Source organism: Delphinus delphis, chromosome 1, assembly GCF_949987515.2.
Source record: "Delphinus delphis chromosome 1, mDelDel1.2, whole genome shotgun sequence".
In the NCBI taxonomy this organism is placed as follows: Eukaryota; Metazoa; Chordata; class Mammalia; order Artiodactyla; family Delphinidae; genus Delphinus; species Delphinus delphis.
Window position 1 is genome coordinate 95,380,007 of NC_082683.1, and position 26,198 is coordinate 95,406,204.

The 26,198-nt window shown below is 47.5% G+C and overlaps 1 protein-coding gene across 3 annotated transcripts in view; it reads left to right on the forward strand.

The window, feature by feature from the left end:
* ELAPOR1 (endosome-lysosome associated apoptosis and autophagy regulator 1) overlaps positions 1-26,198 on the forward strand; it is a 70,055-nt gene that overhangs the window by 40,432 nt on the left and 3,425 nt on the right. Inside the window, exons 4-21 of one of the 3 annotated variants that reach the window (XM_060006580.1) lie at positions 1,818-1,965; positions 2,436-2,516; positions 3,445-3,550; positions 3,683-3,832; positions 9,574-9,662; positions 13,109-13,286; positions 14,021-14,149; positions 14,558-14,648; positions 16,477-16,582; positions 16,845-16,982; positions 17,976-18,239; positions 19,526-19,699; positions 22,253-22,433; positions 22,735-22,831; positions 23,303-23,404; positions 24,601-24,727; positions 24,805-24,983; positions 25,673-25,838. In XM_060006580.1, the coding sequence (XP_059862563.1) occupies positions 1,818-1,965; positions 2,436-2,516; positions 3,445-3,550; positions 3,683-3,832; positions 9,574-9,662; positions 13,109-13,286; positions 14,021-14,149; positions 14,558-14,648; positions 16,477-16,582; positions 16,845-16,982; positions 17,976-18,239; positions 19,526-19,699; positions 22,253-22,433; positions 22,735-22,831; positions 23,303-23,404; positions 24,601-24,727; positions 24,805-24,983; positions 25,673-25,838 (2,506 nt within the window). The remainder of the gene's footprint in view (positions 1-1,817; positions 1,966-2,435; positions 2,517-3,444; positions 3,551-3,682; positions 3,833-9,573; positions 9,663-13,108; positions 13,287-14,020; positions 14,150-14,557; positions 14,649-16,476; positions 16,583-16,844; positions 16,983-17,975; positions 18,240-19,525; positions 19,700-22,252; positions 22,434-22,734; positions 22,832-23,302; positions 23,405-24,600; positions 24,728-24,804; positions 24,984-25,672; positions 25,839-26,198) is intronic. The other 2 variants (XM_060006589.1, XM_060006596.1) reach the window with 2 other exon arrangements.

Below are 26,198 nucleotides of genomic sequence, written 5' to 3' on the forward strand. Positions count from 1 at the left end.
TCCAGATGTGGGAGGGGGGGTGGGTTGTGGAGCCAGAACAGCTGTCTTTCGCTGCGGGTGGGTGTAGCTGACGGCAGCCACTCTGGAGCACAACGTGGCCATAGCTGGTAAAGTTGGAGGTTCACATACCCTGTGACACAGCAGTTCTACCCCCAGACTTTCCACTCAAATATGCGTAGAAGGAGATGTGCGAGAATGTTCCTAACAAGAGTGCGCACAATAGCAAAAAACTGGAAACAATCTAGATGTCCGTCAACAAGTAATGCATGAATAAATATGGGCGAACCATAGAAAGCAATCTTATATACTGGTAAAAGTGAAAGAAGAGCTGTTATTCACGTGTGACTATGGATATAGAGGAATCCCACAATCATTATACGTGTTGAGGGAAAAAAAGCAAGTTTCAGAATCCGTGAGCACGTAAGATATAAAAACGTGCAAAATGCTGTCATACAGTATATTGTTTAGAAATACATACATAATTAGTGAAGGGCAGAGAACCACATGGGGACGTCAAGCACCAAATTCAGGAAAGTGATTACTTGACAGTGGGGAAAGGTGTGTGTGATGCGGAGGGGGTTGAGATTAGCCAGGGGTACACCAACACTTCTGCTGTGTTGCATTTCATAAGCAGCGTGGCAGGTCTTAAATATTTCATAAAATGTTTTAAATGAAATACAGGAGGACTGTGATTATGAGAAAGGGAACAGTGAGAGCTGAGGGCACACGTAGCAGAGGCAGGTAAAGGAGTCAAGGAGGACTTCTCAGATTAGATGACGTTTGCTCTAAGACACGAGTAGGAATTAAATAGATAGAGGGAGGAAGAAGTTTGTTCCAGGAAGAGAGAACAGTGTGTGGGAAGACCCAGAGGTGAGAGAAAGTTTGGCAGAAGAATTGAAAGAAAAGCTGTAGGGCTGGAGCATAGAGAGTGGGTGAGGAGTTCGTACCCCATCCTAAGGGCAACAGGGAGTCAGAGTTTCAAGCAGGGAAGTGACAGGGTCAGATTTTTCTTCTGGAGTCTCTCTCCAGCCACACTGTGGAGAAGGGATTGGAGGAAGCAGGACTAGATGCAGGGAGGCGAGTTGGGGCTGATTCAGAGCTGAGGGACATGCGGGGAGGAGAAGGAAGAGCCCTTGGGTAGAGTAGACACAGTAGAGGTATTTGGAAAACAAAATCAACATGCCTTCTCCCTTCCCCCTTCCCATAAAAACCAGTTCCTAGTAGCATCTAAAAGTGGACATTTCAAAACAAAAACCAAAACCAAAAAAATGGGTGGATTAGATTGGATGGACTTCTGAGTTCTGAAGAATAGCTTTATCTACTAACTTTCTTTGAGAGCTTTGAGTTTGGCAAACCTGGGTTTGAATCTCAGCCCTGTCACTTGCTGGCTGTGTTATACTGGGCAAGGCACTCAAAAAGCCTCCATTGTGTCATCCCTTAAATGGGGACAAAATTGCATTTCCTCTTACTGATAGAAAGGAATCATGAATGTAGCATATGTAGTTCATCATCTGGGAGCTAGTAAGCAACCAATAAATATTATCTACCTCCCCCTATCCACAACCTTACCTGCCGTCTATCTTCTGGATAGCTCTGCATAATGTGGAGGTACACCTACCTGTCCTCCTCTTGGCTGTACCGCCAGGCTCCTTGACTTGGAGGTCATTCTTCCCTGAGCATTTTCAGGTGTAAGCTTCCACTTGTGAATCACAAGTCTGGAATTCTGCAGAGACCTAGCAGGACATGAGACCTGCATATCGCACAAGCTCTGGTGGGCTGGGCTCCTGACTGTGAACTTGGCTCCTGTTCCCTCACAGGTCCAAGTGGGTTCCTCTGGGTGACTATATCTCCTCCAACACGGATGAGTGCACGGCCACGCTGATGTACGCCGTGAACCTGAAGCAGTCTGGCACTGTTAACTTTGAATACTACTACCCAGACTCCAGCATCATCTTCGAGTTTTTTGTAAGCCCCTGGCTGAGGGGGAAGGTGGGAGGTAAAGGCCCTCCGAGGCTCACATTCATTTACAGGAATCACACGCATAGTCCTGCTCGGGAAGTTTTCACAGTTGTCTTCCCTCTGGAGAGAACTGTGGTCAAAGTGAGCTGAGGCTTCAAAAGGCAAAGAGAAAGGCAGAAGTCAAAGGACCCTGGGGGGAAGAGTAGATAGAGTCTGGGAGAGTCGTAGGTGTTCTGCCCTGTTCAGACATGAAAACAGCATGTAACAGCTCTGAGTTAACACATAATTTCTTTAGTGTCCACGTACTGACATCTTGTGTGTGTAACTAGCTCCTGCCATACTTCAACTCTCATGACTTCTGAGCTCAGTCCTTCTCCCATAAGAAGGGCCCTCTGAAGGGCTGGGGCATCATGGGGTAAGCAATTCGTTTCCTTAGAAAGCTGAGAGACTCTGATCTCAAATTCCTGCTGCCTCAGGTTCAGAATGACCAGTGCCAGCCCAATGCAGATGACTCGAGGTGGATGAAAACCACAGAGAAAGGATGGGAATTGCACAGTGTGAGTATCAGAACAGCCTTCTCCCTGGAGATTCCAGAAAAGGGACCAAGGGCCTTTCCTCCAAAGAGTGCTTCCTCCCCATCTGGGTCTCCACTCTTCTCTCCCTAGAGGGCAGTTGTCTGACAACATGAGGATGCTATAGTTTCTCCCCTCTTGAGTTGACATAATGTGGATGTGAACTGACTTGCTCCTCTGGCTTGAGCCCAAGGACCAGCAGCTTTCCGGCTTTAAAGGCCCAGTCTTCTGGGGCTGGGGCATGGATAAATACAACCAGAGAAGAATGAGGGAGTTTCAGCCACCCTGTTGTCAGTACCCTCAGGTCCCTTCATTGGTCTCAACATAGAAATGCTCATGGTATATGTGACTGAAGGAGAAGTGGGAGAGGGCATGAGAGGGTTGTAAGAGGAGCCTTAGAAGGAGAGAGGAGGGCTCCCCTGGTGGCGCAGTGGTTAAGAATCCACCTGCCAATGCAGGGCACTGGGTTCAATCCCTGGTCCGGGAAGATCCCACATGCCATGGAGCAACTGAGCTCGTGTGCCGCAACTACTGAGCCTGCGCTCTAGAGCCCGTGAGCCACAGCTACTTAAGCCCGCGCGCCTACAGTCCGTGCTGTGCAACAAGAGAAGCCATCGCAATGAGAAGCCCGCGCACCACAACGAAGAGTAGCCCCTGCTCACCGCAACTAGAGAAAGCCCGTACACAGCAACGAAGACCCGATGCAGCCAAAAATAAATAATAAATTTATAAAAAGAAAATAAGAAGGAGAGAGGAGCTGGGAGGAAGGGCAACACTGAGGAAGTTGAGGGAGAGGAGCAGAATAGGCACTGCCATGCAGACTGCAAGAGGGGGGATCCCAACAGGAGGCTAATGCAATGGATTAGCAATACCTGTCTCTGTGACTGAACTAACTCCTGTTTGTGGTTTTTAGGTCGAACTAAATCGAGGCAATAACGTCCTCTACTGGAGAACCACAGCTTTCTCAGTGTGGTCCAAAGTTTCTAAGCCTGTGCTGGTGAGAAACATCGCCATAACAGGTACAGAGAACAGAGAATGGGGTTGGGTCTGGGGTCTGATGCTGACTTCAGCAGGGAGGGTGTGGGTTAGTCCTCAGGGCGTTCAGCCTCTAGGCTCAATTCTTGCTTTCCTATGTTGTTCGTCCTCCCTAGGAGTGGCCTACACTTCAGAATGCTTCCCCTGTAAACCAGGCACATACGCAGACCAGAAGGGTTCCTCCTGCTGCAAACTTTGCCCAGCTAACTCTTATTCGAATAAGGGAGAGACTTCTTGCCACCAGTGTGACCCTGACAAATATTCAGGTGATGTTTCTGAGGGCGGGAAGAGTTTGGTGGGGGGGGTACCAACATATACACAGGGACAGACAGGAAGTGGAACCATCTTTTTGGCCAAGCTGAAGACAATTCTTCTTAAGCACTTGCTTTCTGGGCCCTGGAAGAGCCCACCTAATCCGCCAATCACTCTTGAAATGAAATCATTCAGTAAGTATTTATCAGGCCTCTACTATCTGCCAGGCCTTTACTCTAGGTGTTTGGAATACTTCAGTGAAAAAAATAGACAAGGGTCCCTGTCTTCATGGAATTTACATTCTAGAATGTAAATGGCATACATAATAACTATAATAACTAAATAATAAATATATAGTAAATTATATAGTGTATTAGATAGCAAAAAGTGCAGGGCACCACGGCAAAAAGCAAAAGCAGCTCAGAATTAGAGGAATTAGGAAAGCTATGGAAAGGGGTTGCAATCGTTTTTTAATGAAACCTTAATTAAGATTGGAATTATAAATAATATATACAGTAGATAAAAGAGGCATAAATTTATACATTTTAATTTATAACAATTATTATCAAAGTTAATTTAGAAGAGCCATGAAGTCATATTGTTTTTTTTTTAATTTTATTTATTTATTTATTTTATTTTTGGCTGTATTGGGTCTTCGTTTCTGTGTGAGGGCTTTCTCTAGTTGCGGCGAGCGGGGGCCACTCTTCATCGCGGTGCGCGGGCCTCTCACTATCGTGGCCTCTCTTGTTGCAGAGCACAAGCTCCAGATGCGCAGGCTCAGTAGTTGTGGCTCACGGGCCTAGTTGCTCCGCGGCATGTGGGACCTTCCCAGACCAGGGCTCGAACCCGTGTCCCCTGCATTGGCAGGCAGAGTCTCAACCACTGTGCCACCAGGGAAGCCCCATGAGGTCGTATTGTTACTCAAAACATTTTGATAGCAAGAAGCTATAATCTTTCATCCACTGAATTCAAAGCATCCATTGAATTCAAAGCAGGCCTTGTCAGGAAATCCAGGGATCCTTGGAACACAGTTGGAAAACCACTGCTCTAAGGGAAAATAAGAGGACAGTGGGAAGCAGCCTATTTCTGCAGTCCCTGGATAATTTCCTAAAACAGCCCAACTTTGAGAACGGGACCTGGTTATTTGAGAGGATCTCGACAGCACCAGGGCTCTGATATAAGATGGGTAGTGTGCCCAGAGGGCCCTGTGCTTAGACAGTGCAATGATTGGCACAGCAACCAATCTCCAAGACAGGTTCTGAAACAAACAGGTAGGGAGAGAGAAAGAGTCCCCTCCCTTCCCCTGCAAATGCCCATAACTATTCCATTTTTCCTTTTTTACACAGAACTATATACAAACCCGGCTCAAGGCCCTCTCTTAATCAGACACGCCCATCCCTACACAGACACACCCACCCTTCACACAGGCATCACAGTACGTGTTTGCTCAGCCAAGACCTGCCACTGACCTTGTGAGCTGCTTATTTCTACACCATTCCTAAAATAGAAGTTCTACTTATCTACACAGATCTTGCCAAATGAGTGTAGCTTTCAGCAAGAACATAGATTTTTAGATCTTGGGGGAAGTTTTTACCTATAAGTCTAAATTCCCGTTTTTCGACTTGAATTTCGTATTCCTCTTCCCTGCTCTATCAATAGCGGCCTTTGTTAGTCTTTTTCTCCAGCTCCCTTTCCAGCCCCGCTGTGGTACAGGGTTTAAATGGCAAGGTGGTTCTAGAAGAACTGCCTACAGAGTGTTTTGATCAATGCTATGTAAATTGATTTCTATCCAGAGAGCGGTTAGGAAGGTATTAGTTTGGGAGTCTGAATTCTTGGAGTCTATTTTCCTTTTGCCACTGATTTCTCCATCCACCTCTTTAAATGGAAAGTGAGATTTTACTATGAAGAATATGTTCAGCTTGGGATACAAAGAGTATCACGTTTCTTTGGGACTTGATTGTTCCAGAATACAGGGTCAGTGGGAGACTGGGAAAATGCAGAGAGAGTCTGATGAGAGCCTATGATGGAATGTACATAAAGGGAGTGGCAGGAGGCCCTGTAGTCATTCATTTGTAAATATATTCTGAGTGGCCACTGGGTGCCAGGGCTTGGACTTGATGCTAAGGTTACAGCTGGTGCTGCCCTCCAGCTTATGTCAAAAGTGGAAATGTGGTTATAGAAACACCAAGTGTAATAACTCCACGGTACAGGAGGTGCTAGGATAGGAGTACTGAGTGTAGTGTGCGGTGGAAGCAAAAGGGGGAAGTGGTCAGTCCTCTCTGGGGAGGGAGGAAAGGCTGCACTAGCTGTGGTCTTGAAAGATAAGCTATCTTGAAAGATGAGTTGGTGATTTGATGGGGGCAGGATATTCTGGAAGAAGTGTGAGCCAAGGCCAGAAGGCTCAGGGATCCAGGAGTAACTCAGCATTGCTGGAGTTTACTTAGAATTAGCATCCAAGGCTAAGAGGTGGGCGGGGAACAGATTACTGTTAAACCCTTCTGTGCCATTGCTACAGAATTGGGATTTGATCCTATCAGCGTGTGAAGCCATTAAAGAATGTAAAACTGGGAATGACACAATCTGGCTTGTGCCTTTGAAAGACCATTCTGGTTGCCATTTGGAAAATGGATGAGGAAAGGAAGAGCTGGAGGCAGAAGCTACAGTCAGAAGATTTTGTATCAGGCGCCATTGCCCGTATCCAGGACCTAGACTAACGAGGAGCCGATGCGCATGAGGATGTCAGGGACAAAGTCTTGACTGAAAGCATCTTTCTCATTGAGAGATTAAATTTGATCATTAGGATTAATTCCTTTGTGTTATGTTTAATACTAGGGATTCATTTCCTAATAGAACAGCACAGGGTTTAAGGGCATGGACTCCAGAACAAAATCACTGCGGTTCAAATACTTGCTCCACCACTTCCTAGCTGCGCCACCTTGGGCAAATCACTTGTCTGTGCCTCAGTTTTCTCATCTCTAGAATGGGAATGACAATAATTGTATCTACCACATAGCATCATTGTGTGAGCGGATTAAAACAGGTAAAGATTTAGAGCAGTGTCTGGCATGTAGTAAGCACTGATTTTATTTTTTCATTTACATTAAGGCCTGTCCCAGCAGTCTTCTTGTGGTGTGAAACCACTCTGGGCATAGGTAACAATAATAAGTCACTTGTACAGTACAGTTTACAAAACATTTTCTCATTACTCGTAGCATAGTGAAGGGGTGATTTCCCCATTTACAAATGAATTAGGAGAAGCTCACAGAGGTTAAGGGATTTTCCCAGAGTCTGTGGTGGTGTCGGAGCTGGGCATTGGGTTCATTCGGTACTGAAATCTTCAGGGGAAATGTTTTCCTTGGATAAAAAGGATCAGAACGAGAAGGTTGTATTTCCGGAGGCAGGGGGAAGATATGGAAAGGAGGAGGAAGGTGCAGAAAGAGCAGGTGGAGCCCCCAAGATAAACTTTATCTACAAACAGTTTTACCCAGGGCCAGTCCTACAGGCATCACTTTTCATTTTCTCAACAAATATCTAGGCCAATCCTTCGAACATGACTAGTCTCCAGTTTCAACACCTTGATGAAACCTGAGCTGGGAAAGTGAGGTCTGGCTCAGCATTTGCGTTAATCATTTATTAAAACCAGTTTAGAAGTTGTCAGTGTGTAAACAGCTGGACCCTTTTTGCTGAAACCCAGAGCTGGGGTGTCAGGTTGAACAAATATTTGACAAGCAGAGAAAGGTCCCTGTGTGGAATGCACTTTCTAACACGTAACTTGCAATTTGCTAGATCTAGTATGCAAGGGCCTGGGAACTGGCTTATTTTCAGCATCTCCCCCCAAATTTCTCCTGGCCAAGTCTGTCAAAACCAGGAGTCCCTGGATCCCTCTATGTTGAAATAGGCCTTTGTTTGTTAACCAAGTAAATGAGCTGAGAAGACCCCAGCTGTTTCTCAGCCAGTAGTTCCCTCTTGCCCAGGCTAATTAAGATGGGGACAGAAGAGGCATGGAAATGTGTGATTGAGGGAACTCCCCAATGCAGGCCAACAAGGCGGTAACTAGGAGATTCTCCGATCTAGCAACTCATTTGGTGCCTTGGGAAGAAGAAGGGACCAGTTGAGAAATAAGCCTTAACTGGAAGAGAAAGGGGACTTCTAATCCTTATTAAAAATCCCATGACAGCTACCAAATAAAAATAAGTCCCACAAACCCAGGTGATAATAGTTACCAGCACTTAGCAAATTCTTACTTACAATGTGTCAGGTATGTGCTGGCTCCAGTAAGAAGATGTTATTCTTCCTGCTCTACAGGTGAGAGCACAAAGGCTCAGAGAGGTTAAGTAACTTGCCGAAAGCGATGCAGCTAAATGATTAAGCAGGATCCAAACCCAGATCGGTCTGACTTAAAAATCTCATTCCGTTCTACCAAACTGCCTGTCAGGTAATAGAGAGAAGAGGTCTCACCATGATCACCTGCTTAGCTGCAGGTAACACAGTAGTCACATTAGAAATAGTGGTGACAGTAGTAGTAAGCAGTATTGTACTGGCACTCTGTAAAGCAATGGTTTTTATTCTGGAGAAAGTAAATCTCCTGGAAATTAAAAAAAAATTATTTGCATGGAGTATGTATATTTTTCAGGATACAGGAAACAGGTCTTTTTTTCAAATTCTCAAAAGGGTTTGTAATTCAAAAAAGATGAAATCCATTGCTTTAAAGAGGGATTCATTGAAATAGTTCTTGCTATCCAGGGGTTCATAGGGTTAAAGCAGAACTAACCTAGATATAAGAAGAATATATAGAAGGGCTTGCCTGGTGGTGCAGTGGATAAGACTCCACACTCCCAATGCAGGGGGTCTGGGTTCGATCCCTGGTCGGCGAACTAGAGCCCACATGCATGCCACAACTATGAGTTCTCATGCCGCAACTACGAGTTCTCATGTCGCAACTACGAGTTCTCATGCCACAACTACGAGTTTGCATTCTGCAACTAAGAAGCTCGCATGCTGCAACTAAACATGCCACAACTAAGACCTGGCGCAGCCGAAATAAATAAATACATAAATATGTTTTTTTAAAAAAAAGAACATACAGAGAGTAAAGTAAATAAAAATGATAATAACATTTTTCATTAAGTTCAGGTCAAAGCTTAGAGAGTGCTGTGAGGCCTGGGGGTGGGGAAAGTGGGAAGAGTTGGATTAAACTGTCACCTTATTTGCGTAGGATCGTTGCATGGAGAAGGGGAAATACAGAGGTGGAAGCCCTTCATTCTAGGCGTATATTAAGAGACAATTCAGAGACAGAATTGGAGTAAGAGGATGAAGCACTGTCCTAGCTTTCCTATGTTCTGCTTCAACCCTTCAGGAGTAGAAAAACCACCTGTACAGTCAGGGTTCTGAGGCACCTGGAAGATGGCGAGTTCCAGGGAATTGGTGGTAAACCTGCAAGATGCTCCTTCTGGCTACCTCCCTCCTTGCTGGTCCTTTGGCCAGTCCACCTCTCCATGCCCTGCTCCACAGGGCAGGCCCAGTGGTTTCTCATCAGCACCGGAGAGAGGCGCAAAGGGTGTATCTGAGCAGGGATTTAGGGACCGAAAATGTTGCTGCTCAGGCAAAGGGAAGGTGGGTGTGCAGGACTGTCTACTTTCTGCAATGTCTGTGTTGTGCCTCATCCCAAGGTCTGGGGCGTTATAGCATCGTAAGCAAGTGGTCAAGAGCTCTGCTTTTTTAACTTCAAATATTTGTCCTTGCATCTGCCATTTAGAAAAAGGATCCTCCACCTGCAGAGTGCGGCCAGCCTGCACAGACAAAGATTACTTCTACACTCACACGGCCTGTGATGCCAGTGGAGAGGTGGGTAGCACGGTCATGGGGCCCCTTTGCCTGCTCCTTGGGCTTTGCCAGATCCGGACCTCCAGCGGCCAGTGAAGCTGGCACCCCAGAAAACCCCACAGACCTCTGCAGTGACCCTGGGGCCAGTGGGGAAGTAAAACGAGATGACCTCATTTATTTTCAGGTCAGAAGCTGTTTTTGCCACATTTGTTCTGCTGCTTATTCACATAGGCTCTGTTTCGAAAAACACCTTCGTTTTCTTTTCCTCGGTTTCTTCCATTTGCTTCACCCCCTGGGCAATGGCTGCCTGTCCACGCGTACTTATCTCTTCATGGAACTCATCAGACTTGGCCCCTCGGCGCTGCTCTTGTGGGCTGGCAAAGGGGATGATTCCTACTTCCTGGCTCACTGGAGAATGGCCTGACTTGTTCCGTCTCTGCTGGCTCCCTCGTTGCCCCCAGGCTTTCTGCCTCAGAAAGACTTTCCTTTGTAGTCTGCTCTGCCATTGAGTCAACAGGCATTTTTTGAGCATCAGCTGTTGCGCCTGGCACTGTGCTCCAGCTGGGGAATCAGAGCTGAGCGAGAAGGGCTCCTGCCCTCAGAGGCTCACAGTCCTGTGGGGGAGGGCAGGGACAAGGAAGATGGGCCTTACGGTGTGCAGGGCACTGGGGAACCCAGAAGAGGAGTGACCAGGATGGGGGGTGGCGAGCAGGGAAGGCGTTTCAGAGGAGGTCATTTGTTCACATGTACAACCAGCCACTGTGCTGGGCGCTAGGTGTGCAGCAGCTCACAAAACCAAGGGAACGTCTACTCTCGTGGAGCTTAATTCCTGTTGGGGAGCAAGTGGAGGGAGAGACAACAGACAGACAACAAATGGGTGTATAGTCATACGTCTGATGGTGGTATGTGGTAGGAAGAAAAACATAAAACAGGATTGGGAGATAAAGAATGACAGAGCTATTTTAGAGAGGGTAAGGATGACCTCTGTGAGGAGGTGACATTTGAGCAGACATCTGAGTGAGGTGAAGGGGAGCTCTCCAGGCAGGGGGCACGCAGCAGGTGTAGAGGGGGCAGGTGTGTGCCGGATGACTTCGAGGAACAACAGTAAATGAGCAGGGAGGGCTCAAGGGCACAAGTGGAGGGATCTGTCTCAGATTAGACATTCTGAATGAACTGCTGCCTATATCCCTAAATCAGAGCCTCTCAGGAAACAGGAGTGGGGAATTCTGCATCATTCAGCGCTAAGCATATGCTTGGCTATTAGGATGTATAAATGTTTCCTGGCTGGCTGGCTGGCCGAATCCTCTTTTTGCTAATTAAGCATGGGATAAAGTCCAATCCTTTACGGTGATTGTTTCTATAGTCATCTCTTACTGCCCCCGCACTGCCCCACCCCACCCTCATGTTTCGAGCAAAATCCCCTTCCCTAGCAGCCAGGCGAAATGATATATCTTGTCAGTTGCACCTTAGACCCCGTTCTGTAGTGTCTGGTGTTCTGCATGACCTTGTAAAAATTACTGTCATGTCCTTGGCCTCAGTTGACCCACTGATTAAATGAGGACAATCCTGCCCCTCTTCTCCCTCCAGGGCATGACATGTGGCCGATTGTGGCTGTCTTTGCTTCCTTCTGCCCCACTCTTTCCCCTCCCGGCTTAGACCAAGGCATTCTAGATCCGTCGTGTGCTCTGATGCCTGCAAGCCTGGGTGCCTGCCCTCCCCTGATCACCTTGAGGGTCTTTAGATGCTGAGTGGGGCCAGAGCCAGTGCTCGCACCTTGCAGCCCCGCCAAAGCACAGCTCAGGGAGGAGCCCTGGAGTATACACGGTGAGGAGTGCCCAGGGATATGCAGTCACCAGGATTGCTTTACAGAAGCCTCAGCCCTCAGGCCCACACTGGTTCTGCTTGGGATTTTGTTTTCTAAGCTGTATTTTAATATCAAGGGACTCCTATTATGGCCTTTGCTGTGCCTCAGTGCTTTCTCAGGGACCAGGATGGCCAATCCACTGGGGCTGCTGAGTGTGCTGCTCCAAGAGATGGTCTAAATCAGTCTACCAGCTCCCCAGACCTTTCTCTCTATGAGACTCAAGGAGACAAGCCAGTTGAGATAAGTTTAGAGCACTAGTCCAGGTCTCTGGTCACTGGCTGCTCTTCACAGGGAGAAAGGCTGAGCTGAGCAGGGAGAAGAGTTGTCTGTCTCAGGGCTCACCTTCAATGCAGGCAGCACGGGACCCTTTTAAGACCCTGTCATTTCTTATCCTTAATAAAATGGACCGATGCTTTATTCACCCACCTTTTCACATGTATGGTATGCTACACAGAGCATTTGCATCATCACCTCAATGCAATCCTTTTGTTTCTGACTTGCCCGAGGGCCACACGGGAAGCTTCACACTGCCCAACCTCACCCCTGATTCACCAAGGCCTCCTGTAATTCATCTCCTCTTCTCTATCCAATTTCTCCATCAAAAGACTAGGGACGACCCTAATAAGTGACAGATACAATGCTTCTCTTGTTCACTGACTTGGTGGCTGGCCGTTCCTCTTGCCTTTTTCCCCTGGTTTTTTTGAGATATAACCGACACATAACATCGTGTAAGTTTAAGGTGTACAATGTATTGATTTTATACACTTACATACTGCAAGATGATGACCACCATAGAGCTAGCTAACAGCTCCATCAGGTCACATAATTACCATTTCTTTTCTGTGGTGAGAATGTTTAATATCTACTCTCTCAGCAGCTCTCAAGTGTATAATACAGTATTATTAACTCTAATCACCTGTACCTTAGATACCCAGAACTTACTGATCTTATAACTGGAAGTTTGTATTCTTTAACCAACATCGTTCCTCTTGCCTGGATGTCCCAGAGAACGTAGTGTCCATACCCCCATGGGGATTGTTATTATGTGCTTGGTGCTCTTGCTAGACGGTGAGCTCCTTGAGGGCAGGGGCCACGTCCTTCGTCTCTGAGTCACATAGATCTATTAGACTTGCTATAGATGCCTGCTGAATAAGTGAAAAAGCAAAGAAAACACTTGGAAGACAAACTGGGGCACCTCAGCCAACCTCTCTTCTCCCCAGGGGTTACATAAGCCACCTCTACTCCATGCCTTTTCGTGTTCTGGGATTTTCACCGGCGGCTTTTCCTGTGACATTGGTAGGAATAAGATTCTACACTGGAATCAGAGCTTTCTCTGGAGGCAACTGGTCCCCCCATTCCATCCGACACACGAGTCCTCATTAGGTCTATCCCTCTTCATTCAGTCAACATTCATTCAGCAGATATTTATTGAGCATGACCATGTACCAGGCACTAGGCGACGGGCCTGGGGTATATCGGTGACCAAAACAAAGTGCCCCACCGTGGTGGAGCTTTCACTGGAGCCCAGAATCCCCCCACTCTCAAGGTAAATTCCTGAAGATAATCCCACGCAGGAAGGCTGAGTCGTGCTTTGTTTCTGCAGACACAGCTCATGTACAAATGGGCCCAGCCGAAAATCTGCAGTGAGGACCTGGAGGGGGCAGTGAAGCTGCCCGCCTCTGGCGTGAAGACCCGCTGCCCACCCTGCAACCCTGGTTTCTTCAAGACCAACAGCAGCACCTGCGAGCCCTGCCCTTATGGCTCTTATTCCAATGGCTCCGGTAACCCCTCCCCCACCCCACTCCCTGCCTTGCGTCCCTTCCCACGCCACCCACATGGGTGGGCCATGTGGGCACTCCCAGTGTCAGCTGAACACGGGCTCTGTCTTTCCAAGGGAGGCAGGAAGGGCCAGGCCACCTCTGAGGTCTATACTCAGGAGAAGAGAGGTCAGGGTGGGCCCTGTCTGTAGGTCCGAGTCATACTTGAGAACTGCCGACCTTCCTCCTCATTCCAACTTTGAATGTGACTCAGGCCTGAAGGGACCCAATCCTCGCATCAGAGGCTTCCAGCATGTGGCAGGGACGCTACCTAGAAGGTTTAGGGAGCTGGGATGGCCACATTGACACAATCAGGATTTGTAAGCCACTCTGCAAAAAGGGAGTTGGGGGGATTGGTATACCTATGAATGTGAAGGCATTTGAGGATAACAATGTGACAAACAATATTAACTATATGTACCAGACCAGAGGATATGTTTAAGCTTTCAAATGAATAATTTGATGGGCCAGTAGCCTAATTGGAATATGATAATGAAGGGTCAGTGTTTACACCCTGAGTTTGTTAAATAACATTGTCAGAATGCTTTCAAGTCAGCTTGATGTCACTGTGCAACGGTGCTCAGCACCACCTCTTGTTGGGCTGCCCACCCCTGTTGCCACTTGTCTGTGTGACAGCAGCTCCAGTAAGGGTGGCTGTGGCCTCCCTGCTGAATGCGTGGATCTTACGGCTCCCCCAGATTGTAACCACTGCCCAGCGGGGACCGAACCTGCCGTGGGATTCGAATACAAATGGTGGAACACGCTGCCCACGAACATGGAAACGACCGTCCTCAGTGGGATCAACTTTGAGTACAAGGGCATGACAGGTAACTGCCTCCCTCCTGACTGTGAGCTTTCAGCTCGATGCACTGCCACAGGGGCTCTTCCCACCTCACGTTTCTTCATAATAGGGATGTCTGGAGAAAAATGAGCTAATCGTGCCATGCACTCCCCTGCATGCTCCACTGCCCATGGGCATATAATATATATTCTGCTGAGCCTTTGTTTTAGAGACAGAAACAGAACTAGAAACAATGTGTACACACTCCAAAGGCCGTGCTCTGAGAGTTTCAGAGACTTTGACCAAAGTAGCCAGAGGAGTAACATGGTTTGTTTGGTGGTGATTCTGAACGCCTCAAAGGACGGTGTTATCTCTCTTCCAGAGTGTCATCTGGGTGCACATTTGCCCTGCACCCAAGACCACTGGGCATTAACTCTTCCCTCTCCTTTTCCAGGCTGGGAGGTGGCTGGTGATCACATTTATACAGCTGTTGGAGCCTCAGACAATGACTTCATGATTCTCACTCTGGTTGTGCCAGGATTTAGGTGAGGAGTACAAAGCTAAAGGGAAGCCCCCACCACCCTTGGCCACATCCAGGTCCCACATAGCTAGCAGTGTTGTAGAGGAGAGGGCTTCTGGCTTGTGGAAGTGTCAGTTCAGAACAGAGGAGATCATGGTTATGGTCTGATAAAGTTAACCTGAATGCTAACACTCATTCTTAGTTGCTGCCCATGCTGATTACCTACTGCTCTCTCATCCCGTCTAGCTTCTCCCATCATTTGGCCACATGTTACTTGAATTCCTCCTCCTCACAGCATCAGATAAGATTTTAAAAACCTGTAAAAAATAGGGCCAGGGGTGCCCATAGACAGTTCATCCTTATTTGGGGCAAGAAGCTTGGGAGGGATTGCTCCTATCATATTTATCCCCATATCCCAAGAAGACCTAGGATAATAAGCAGTTTGTTTGCCATTAAAAAAAAATACAGGCAGGGTGGTACGGTGCAAAGAACACGGGACTGGGAGATAGGGCACTTGAGCTTTGCCACTTACTGGCTAGGTGAACTTGGGAAAGCCATTGTGCCCCTATAGGCTTTAAGCTCCTTGTCTGTAAAACAAGAGGGATGGACAGTCTGTGATTTTGGACTAATTCAGATTGAGATGATTCTTCTAGCCCATCGGTTAGCACCACTGTGTAGGGAGGAGCCAGGAACTGGAGGTCCTCAGAATTCAGGCAAATGGCTAAAGCCAAAAGAAAAGCCATAAATGGATTTCCAAAGCCAAAGTGAACTCTTCTGCCTATATGTGCTTTAGAGGTCAGGGGGAACCACTGAATCGGCGTCCCAGTTGCAAATTTGGCTTCTCCATTCCCTCCTTCAAGCTCCCTCCTTTCCATCCCTGGCACAGTGCTCAGCCACAGCGGTTGCTCAAAAGGTTTCCCTTCCCTTAATTTACATTACTCAGAGCTGAACAGCTATATCCCATGTTTATGAGGTAAGCAAACTTTTTAGACTTTTGGGAGGTAACACTCCCCAAAGTACTTTTCAATTTGCAAATATGATTATAGCAGTAAAGCCCTTCCTCACCCCACTTATCCCCCCCGCCATCCCCACCCATCGGGCATGGCTGTCTCTTTCTCCAAAGAAGGACCAGCCTGAGAACCTTGTTAAAGAAACAAGTTGAGGGCTTCCCTGGTGGCGCAGTGGTTGAGAGTCCGCCTGCCGATGCAGGGGACACAGGTTCGTGCCCCGGTCTGGGAATATCCCACATGCCGCAGAGCGGCTGGGCCCGTGAGCCATAGCCACTGAGCCTGCGCGTCCGGAGCCTGTGCTCCGCAGTGAGAGAGGCCACGACAGTGAGAGGCCCGCGTACGGCAAAAAAAAAAAGAAACAAGTTGAAGTACCTGCTAATTCGATCCAGGCAAAACCCCACTATCCCTGGGAGAGAGCTGCTGAGCAAATGCAGACAATTGACATCTTATGATAGTGATGATTCTCAAACTTTAACGTGCATATGAATCACCTGGGAATCATGTTAATTCACAGATTCTGATTCAGTGGGTCTGGAGACCGCACTCTGCTTGTGAGGCTATACAGCATTTTACAAAGCACTTCCACATCTGTTATGCCTTTGGATCTTACCACAATGATGGGAGGTAAATAGAAAGATTATTACCTCCGTTTTACAGATGAGGAAACTATAGTTTGTCTAGGTCAAGTTCACACAGCTAGGGTGGCAGAATTGGACTTAGTCTATGCTCTTTCCAACATACTCAGAACTTAATCCTGTTCCCCAGCAGACCCTTTGCTGCCATCTGGGCTCTTCAATAAGCACTGTCTGCCTCTGGAACCGACTTTTGATTTCTGCCCCACAGACCTCCACAGTCAGTGATGGCAGACACAGAGAATAAAGAGGTGGCCAGGATCACGTTTGTCTTTGAGACCATCTGTTCTGTGAACTGCGAGCTCTACTTCATGGTGGTATGTTTTCTTTGCCTGCTTTGGGGCTTCCAGGGACTATTGGGAGGGTTGGCCCCTCTGCCCTGTCGGGGTATCAACATAACTGACACCCTTGCTTACAGTGATTTCGCAGAGGAAGGGCCTGACTATCTGTCAGGGACTGCACCGTTTAATATGGGTCTAACCCACTGTGATGGCCCCCAGGATGGCAGCGGTATGGGCATCCTCTCCCCACCAGCCACCCAGCCATCATGCCTTCTTCACTTATCTGTCTTGGGTTCAGGGTATGAATTCTAGGACCAACAGTCCCGTGGAGACGTGGAGAGGTTCCAAAGGCAAACAGTCCTATACCTACATCATTGAGGAGAACGCTACCATGAGCTTCACCTGGGCCTTCCAGAGAACCTCTTTGCATGAGACAGTAAGCTCCTCCCCTTACTCAGATGCTCAGCGCCCAGAAGAGACCTCTGAACCTGGAAGGATTCCTGCATTAGCTTAAGTATGAGGTTGAGCTTCAGAATCCAGGGATTAGAAGACTCCTAAGGGGTCAAGCAAAGAACGCCTATTCCAGCCCCTGAGGAGCACCTAGCCTTAGCCAAATGACTTCCAGGGGAAAATGACACTCTAAACTCTTAAAATTACCTGTCCCTCCTCAGCAGACCTGCCCTGAGGACATGTGTGGTTCCTGACCTGGTATACCCTGTTCAGTCCTGCTCTTTTTTTTTTTTTTTTGCGGTACGCGGGCCTCTCCCTGTTGCGGCCTCTCCCGTTGCGGAGCACAGGCTCCGGACGTGCAGGCTCAGCGGCCATGGCTCACAGGCCCAGCCGCTCCGTGGCATGTGGGATCTTCCCGGACTGGGGCACAAACCCGCGTCCCCTGCATTGGCAGGCGGACTCTCAACCACTGCACCACCAGGGAGTCCCTGCTCTTGTTTTTAATAATAATAACTCCGGTTTTGTTGTATTTTCTCAACTCAAAATAATGTAGTTTTGTTGCGAGAAAGCTTAAAAGATAGAAATAAGCAAAAAGAAGAAAATCCCCCATAATCCTACTACCCAGAGATAACCCAGTTAACATATGAAGTATCTCCTATACAGTCTTTATTTCTCCACAAATACTATTTTTTCTTTTATAAGGAAAAAAACTGCTTTTTTAAAAAATATGAGCATCTACTGCATATTTCCCCACGGTACTTAATATTTTTATATGTCATTTAAACTGTTCAGTCTTATTTTAAAATGACACAAAATGTACATAGTTACTGTTAAGTGAGTAAAAAGAATAGGATGTTTCTAAAGGTTTTTCTCAAGTATCACAGGATAAGAAGTATTACGTCATACTCTTACTATTTCCAGAGCACTCAATTGCTACTGCTCAGAACTTGGCCCACTCTCCTCTTGTCTCTGTTTCCAGGGAAGAAAGTATACCAGTGATGTCGCCAAGATCTACTCCATCAATGTCACCAATGTCATGGATGGCGTGGCTTCCTACTGCCGTCCTTGTGCCCTGGAAGCCTCTGACATAGGCTCCTCCTGCACCTCGTGTCCTGCTGGCTACTATATTGATCGGGATTCAGGAACCTGCCGCTCCTGCCCCCCTAACACAATCCTGAAAGCCCACCAGCCTTATGGCGCCCAGGCCTGCGTGACCTGCGGTCCAGGAACCAAGAGCAACAAGGTGCCAGCAGTTGGCCGTACATCATAACCTTGGCCCTCTGAATGGGCCACCTCAGAGGGTGCCGGGTCCTGGGTGGGGTTCTTGAGGGGCTAATACCCAAGGACCCCTCCACTAGTATACGCCCAGGTTGGCATCCTAGAGGACACCCATCCAGGCTATAACCATAGATGGAGAGTTCTTAGCTGTAGTGGTTGGTTTTCAGGGTCTGGGCCTCAGTCATGAGCGAGTCTCATCTTCAGGGGATGGGTAAGGGAGATCTGTGACCATCTGGTCCAGAGGGTTATTTGACATCTGTGCAGAGACCTGAAGGGAAGGAGTAGTGCGACTTGTGGCTCAAATTCAGCCTACTTCAGTCCAGCCTGTTATCATGGGAATTTGCCTCCTCTTTGTGGGGAGGGTAACCCACCTTTGCTGGGACATATGGTTAATTGGCATATTGCTGTCTCCTTTCCCAGGGGTTTCTTCTAAAGTGGAGCAGCAGTGCTGTTTCCCCCATGCACTTCCTGAATCTAAGAAAATACTATGACCAAAAGCTCTTAGTTATTCATTAATGCTTTTAAGTGAACTTGAATTTTACTAATCACAACCACATGGACACACATTTGTAAGACATTGTTTACACAGTCTGCAGATGCTGCTCAGTTTAGCTGTGCAATAAGTGCATCAATCTGCAGACCCCTGGCAACCTCTTTGGGGCACCCTGGACTTTTGCCGCAAAATTCCTCCCCCAGGGCTCCCTCTGCTGCCGTGGGAGGGATTGACAGCTGTATAAGGCCGCTGCTGCCTGGGGACCTTAAAATGAGCAAGAAAGGGGTTTATGGCTCAGTTTCCTACAGAGAGCCTGGGAGAAAGTAATCTGGGGTTCAGTGAGTTTTAAATGCGGGAGGGGGACCAGGCTTGTAGCTTCTCTTCTGCCATCTTGGACACCCTTCTTCCAGTTAGCACCTTGTTGTCTTTTGCTTGAAAGTAAGAAGGGCTATCTCGTGTCTTGAGAGAGTTTTATAATCTAGGCATAGGAACAAGGCTACAGAATCTGACCCAACTACCTACTGAAAAATAAGAGGTTTGGGTTTGTACATCATATATGTGCTAATAATTGAATGGCAAGATGTACCTAAACCACACTAGCCCCTGTTTTGCATCTTTTAATGCCCAGTCCTAATCCATACTTCCTCCTCTCACCCTGCGTGGGCTGGACCAGGCTGGGGAGAGAGACTGCCACTCTCCGTGGGGCCTCCTCAAGGCCCTGCCTGCGCAGCCGGCCTGATGGACCCCTTTCCCCTCAGATCCACTCCCTGTGCTACAATGACTGTACCTTCTCAGTCAGCACTCCGACCAGGACTTTTGACTACAACTTCTTGGCTTTGGAAAACACCGTCTCTCTGGCTGGAGGGCCAAGCTTCACTTCCAAAGGGCTGAAATATTTCCACCACTTTACCTTCAGTCTCTGCGGAAACCAGGTAAGCTGTGCAGGTACTGACCATGTGAGAACGGAAAGGGGGCGCCAGCGGATCAGAGGCCAGAGGACACGGGAGGTTCAGATCGCAGAGGACTGAGGAGATTCAAAGGTTTTTTAATGATTATTACTCTCCCTGAGGACTTTCTCCTCTAAAATCAAATCATCTGGATTATAAACATTTAGGAAAACGAACGTGTTTAAAATAAGGTGTAGGGAATTCCCTGGCGCTCCAGTGGTTAGGACTCCGTGCTTTCACTGCCAGGGCCCGGGTTCCATCCCTGGTTGGGGAACTGAAATCCCACAAGCCGTGTGGTGCAGCCGAAAAAAATTTTTTTTAATTTTTTAAATTAAAATAAAATAAAATAAGGTGTACATTTACTCCTCCCTGACCTTTATTCTCTCAAAATGATTACATAAAAATTATGCACATACATCAACTATACTTCAATTAAAAAAAAAAACTATGCAGGAGAAAGATTTTTTTTCCTTAAGAAAGCAGTCTTCAGTAATCATGACACTTGCCTTTCATTTTCTAGAGGCTGAATAAAATAAATTACTCTTTATTTCATCTACATGTATCTTTGCTGACAGTACATGTTACCATCAGCGTTTCGGGCTGCTGCAAATATTTTGGATGCAAAATTCAAAGGCAGAAATGTAAAGGATAATCACACCACCACTGCACTTGACTAAATTACAAACAGGCCAGGATTAGCGGTTGGAAAGTTAATTTCAAATGTTGCAAAATAAAAAGCGTCTTGAGCATTTAGTCTGTGACTGTGTGTGGAAGTTAGGTCTTTATACCACACAGCTTCTACCCATCTTCTGCAGCATGCAAAAAAGTTGATTTGTGTTTATAGAGAGAACATGCCAAGAAATAAACTAATCTGTGAAAGATTAGAGACAGATGTCTCTATCTTGTTTTTAAGAAGTCTTTGAAGAAGTTAAAGCCTCAGAAGTGACAGTGATAACTCAGGAATTGAGACTGATTAAAGCAAGCCCCATGCAGCAAAAGTTTCAGTCAGTGAGTTGGGAGAGAGAAGATGGGAATTTGCGGAGTCTGTGAGTTTTCTTTTCTTTGCTCCCTTATTCTTATATAATCTAAAGGTTCCTTTCTGTTCTCATGTTCTTTACCTATTTCTTACAATCTTGAAAATAAACTGAGATACCAGATTTAGCAACTTAGCTCTATTTGTAATAAAATTTATCATATTGAAAATCCTACATTCTAAATGCTTGGTCCACTTAAATTTAAAATATTGAACAAATGATCTTATATTAGCAAACATGTTATATATTCATATTTCATAAATTTGAAGAATTATTTATTTATTGGCTGTGTTGGGTCTTCATTTCTGTGCAAGGGCTTTCTCTAGTTGCCGCGAGCGGCGGGCCGCTCTTCATCGCAGTGCGCGGGCCTCTCACTGTCGCGGCCTCTCTTGTTGCAGAGCACAGGCTCCAGGCTCGCAGGCTCAGTAGCTGTGGCTCACGGGCCCAGTTGCTCCAAAGCATGTGGGATCTTCCCAGACCAGGGTTTGAACCCGTTTCCCCTGAATTGGCAGGCAGATTCTCAACCACTGCGCCACCAGGGAAGCCCAAATTTGAAGAATTTTTAAAGGAACAGTATCTCAATATCTCTTCTATTACAAAATCTCGAGGAAGGAGTTTCAATTCCCTCCATCTTCCAGAGTTCTATTCTATACAGTATGGATTGTTAAAGACTGGAGGAGAAGCAATCTTTCTTCTGTTGATAAATATTTTATTTATTTATTTTTTTGCGGTACGCGGGCCTCCCACTGCTGTGGCCTCTCCCGCTGCGGAGCACAGGCTCCGGACGCGCAGGCTCAGCGGCCATGGCTCACGGGCCCAGCCGCTTCGCGGCATGTGGGATCTTCCCGGACCGGGGTACGAACCCGCGTCCCCTGCATCGGCAGGCGGACTCTCACTGCGCTACCAAGGAAGCCCGATAAATATTTTTAAATGGAATAGGGTCCAGTAGATCCTAAGATGTCCTACCTCAAGGCAGGGAGAGAGCTGCTTATGGGGTCTGTTTTAACCCCCAGGACACTCTGGAAGGTGCTTCCAAAGTAAGTATGGTAGAATCACAGCTCCAAGGAAGACACAGAAAGGGAATGGGAAGCAGGCCAGAGGTCCAGATAAATTTCATGGGATTAGTTACACATTTCAGTATCTGCCTAGAAAACTGACTAGGATAAGGAAGGCCCTTAACTGGTGGGCTGGTAGATTAGATCTCCAAATCAGTTGCCACCTTCACAGCACTGCTTATATAGGGCTCCCAGATGACTCCAAGGAAAGAAAAGACTGGGGATCCCTGAACCAGAGTTCTGGAAACTAGGACACCTAGGCCTTATTCTTAACTTTTTTATCTTTTAAAATCTGTCTTGTAATTAGAACTGGGATGAATCGTTCCACTGCAACACACTCTTAGAAGGCTGAAATTTTAGACACGGAAAAACTGTTCCCTGTTCCCTTCTGGGAGTTCTTCTGTGATCACTCATTCCTTCCTACTTCCTCCCCACATCCCCCTGCCCAGGGTAAGAAAATGTCCGTGTGCACTGACAATGTCACTGACCTCCGGATTCCTGAGGGTGAGTCAGGTTTCTCCAAATCCATCACAGCCTACGTGTGCCAGGCGGTCATCATTCCCCCGGAGGTGACAGGCTACAAGGCCGGAGTGTCCTCGCAGCCTGTTAGCCTCGCAGATCGGCTTATCGGTGAGTAACACAGTTGCTCTCGCCTGTCTGAGCATGTCTGTAAGAGAGAGTGAGCCTACCAGGCTCTGAGGTAAAAGGCCCCAGGTGAGGGGCCCAACCTCCTGACCTCTGTTTCCTATTCCATCCTGGGGTACGAAATGCCCCTGCGGCCACTGACAAACCTTTGTTTCACCCTTTCATGAGCCACTCAAGGATGTGATGAGATGAAGGAAGGTGGGATGTGGACAGGTATTGAAAGAACAGAAGTGGTTGCCAGCTAAATGCTACTAGTGAGGACTAATTAGGAGCTCTAATTTGGCAGGGGTGACAACAGATATGACTCTGGACGGAATCACCTCCCCAGCTGAACTTTTCCACCCGGAGCCCTTGGGAATACCGGACGTGATCTTCTTTTATAGGTGAAAATGAGAGGCCAGGCTAATGCAAGTGAAACCCAGGGCTCCTCCGCAATCGCTGTGGTGTCCCTCCCTCTCCAGCCACCTACTACTTATCAAGCCAGACCACTTCCAAGGTCTAGCAGACCTGCCCAGCAATGAGCACTAAAGGCTGGGATTTCCCCATCCTAGCTTCTTGGGTATTCCTGGGGCAGGTCTGCCTCTGGTGGCAGGGAGGAATACTGGATGACCTGTGGCGGACTACCCTTCCTGCCTAAGGGAGGCTCCAGTGTTGTGCATCTGCTAGCCTTTCCTAGACCCGTGCATTTCCCCTTGACCAGATCTCCCTGACCCCAACACTCTCCTGTGTGTCAGGCCACAGCCCAAGTCCAGACTTCCCCAGTGAGGGAACCGTTCCATGTTGACTTTACTTAGTGGCTCTCCAATGACACAGATGAGTGACTCGTTCCCCCGTGGGGGCTGCTTTCTCTGCAGGTCCAATGATGTGACCCAGTCCTGCAGTTCTGGGAGATCAACCACCATCCGCGTCAGATGCAGTCTGCTGAAACCTGCTCCTGGAAGTCTGTCGCTGCCAAGGTAAAGGGATGTAACAAAGTCTCCCTCCCTTGGCCTCATAACATCCCAAGAACCAAAGAAAGAGTACTGCAAAAGAGCAAAAGAGAAAACCATGTGAGATCCATTAATGGGTTCTTGGGGACACAGTCAATGGCTCCAAACCCTCAGTCTTTAGATGTCAAGAATGGAGCAGAAGGAAGAGTCAAAGCTACCCTCACACTCACAGACCATTATAGGGGCAGCTGCCTAGCAAAGTGACGGACTGCTGGGGCTGAGAGCCAGATTCGATTCCCCTCCTCCACTTACCAGCTCTGTTATGGATACAGTTCTTATCTTCTCTAGGCCTCTTCTTCCTTATTTGTAAAATGGGGATAGTAATAAATTCCCTCAGGGGGCTGTTATGAGAATTAAATGAGATAATGAGACTTGAGGACTTCCCCAGATGTCTTTCTCAGATGTGGTTACTTCCTATTATCATTAGGATTAGTAAAGGTTTAGGGAATCCTAGGAATCTCTCTACAGCTGGAAGACCCTATTCTGAGTTTAATAGCTGAGTGCACTAAATTGAGGACTCCTGAACTAATTTGATTACAGTACCCTTCCCCCGCCAACCTTCCTTTTTTTCACATAACACTAACATCTTGAGGGGTACCAGTCTTGAGGAAGATGGTTTGGGAAATGCTGCTCCTAGACAACAACTGATCAGGGAGATGGGGAACCCAGCAGCACATTTTGACCCAGCAGTGGTGTCAAAGTGTAAGATCACTATTCTTGTTGCAAACGTTACAGTAAAATACACTGCAGATAGCAGTGATCTGAAGTTCATTCCTGAACCCTGCCCCCCACCTCCACCCTCTGCAGGAAGCTGCATGTGACTTTTGCAAAATGTCACATGTCCATGGGTTGGACAGGAGCTTCTGAGGGGTTAGTTGGGCAGCTATGCTAGAGCTCAGACAGCTTACATTAGTTCTCATCGGATGTCAGCAGAAACAAACGGGCAGAGGGTGGGAGCCCTGGTGAAGGCCAGAAAGGCCTCTTATCATCAGGGAAATCGGAGAGCGATACCTGGGTTAAGGACTAGTTGGAAGGATCCTGATGGAGCTAACAGTTTGGCAAGGAGAGGACAGATCAGGCAAGTTATGAGACGCCAGGACTCCAGCCAGATCTTCCCAGCAGTCCTGTGAGTGTGCGCTCATGTCTCCTTTCTGCTCTGCTAGCACATGCTCTGATGGGACCTGTGATGGCTGTAACTTCCACTTCCTGTGGGAGAGCGTGGCCGCTTGCCCACTCTGCTCAGCCGCTGACTACCACGCTATCGTCAGCAGCTGCGTGGCCGGGATCCAGGTAGGTGTCCCTGCTTGGGGACTTCCCAGGAGACAAGGGAATGTGATATCTGAGTTCCTTGTTTTTCTCCCCGATAGAAGACTACTTATGTGTGGCGAGAACCAAAGCTCTGCTCGCGTGGCATCTCCCTGCCTGAGCAGAAAGTCACCATCTGCAAAACGATAGACTTCTGGCTGAAAGTGGGCATCTCTGCAGGCACCTGCACTGCTATCCTGCTCACCGTCTTGACCTGTTACTTTTGGAAAAAGAATCAAAAGTACATGATGGGGTATTGCAGTTTGGGGATGGCCAGGATTGGATCATTGAGCTGGGAAGAGAATATCTGAGAGTATAAGTTCATGGGGCTATTCTCTGGCATTGGCCACAGTCCCTGTGACTCTGGCCAGAGCTGTGTTGAGCCACTTATCCAGTGTATGCCTTGGTTATCCTGACTCCTAAACAGGGATGGTATCACATGGCAGTCTGTGAAGGGCTGTTAGATTCTCAAAAGAAAAGCAAAGAGAATTCTTAATTTGTTATTATTAATGATAAAAATAATGACTTTACAATTCCATTATTTCTATTAAGCTTTGAGATCACAGAAACACCTATACTTGAGGAAAAAGATCCCTGACTTGGGAGTCAGATTCCTTAGTTATATGCCCAGCCCAACACCATTTTGCTATGCTTCAGTTCCATTACCCATGGTATGGGAATATCTCTTTATAGCCCAGCCTTTCTCCCTTTCCCTTTTATACCACATTTTGGTGTCTTGTCTTTCCCATCCCCTCCTTTTATTCCACATTTTGGAATGTGGACAAAAATTGCCAGTGAGGAAAATTCCTCATCCTTGAGTGCCCCATTCCTAGAGGCTTGGGCCATATTAGGGAACAGGTGTGTCGTATTTTGAAAGAACACAAGGAAGTCAAGATTTTAATGGGGCCCTACCATCCCCTTGTTTCATAGGCTAGAGTACAAATACTCCAAGCTGGTGATGAATGCTACCCTCAAGGACTGTGACCTGCCAGCAGCCGACAGCTGTGCCATCATGGAAGGCGAGGATGTGGAGGATGACCTCATCTTCACCAGCAAGAAGTCACTCTTTGGGAAGATCAGATCATTCACCTCCAAGGTAGGGAGCCTGGCCAGCGCACTGAGGTCAGCCTGGAGGGCTGGAGAAGATACCAGTCCTAGGATACTGAATGACCCCACACTGTTCAGGGACCACTACTCTGCTCCCCATCCTCCATACTATTCTATCCCCCCACCCTGTGAATCCTGGCTTCTACCTTCTGTATTTCCACACCAATACTCTTTCCCCTGGGGCCCAAGGCTGCTATTGACTAGGCTCCTTCTCTCCCGACATGCACTCCAGTGGATGGACTGTTTGGGCCTTTTAACTTCCAGAAGTGTTGAACCACCCATGTTGTAAGATTCATGACCCCCTCCCCCCTGCCCTTTTTTTTTCTTTTTTTCTTTTTTTTTTGGAGGG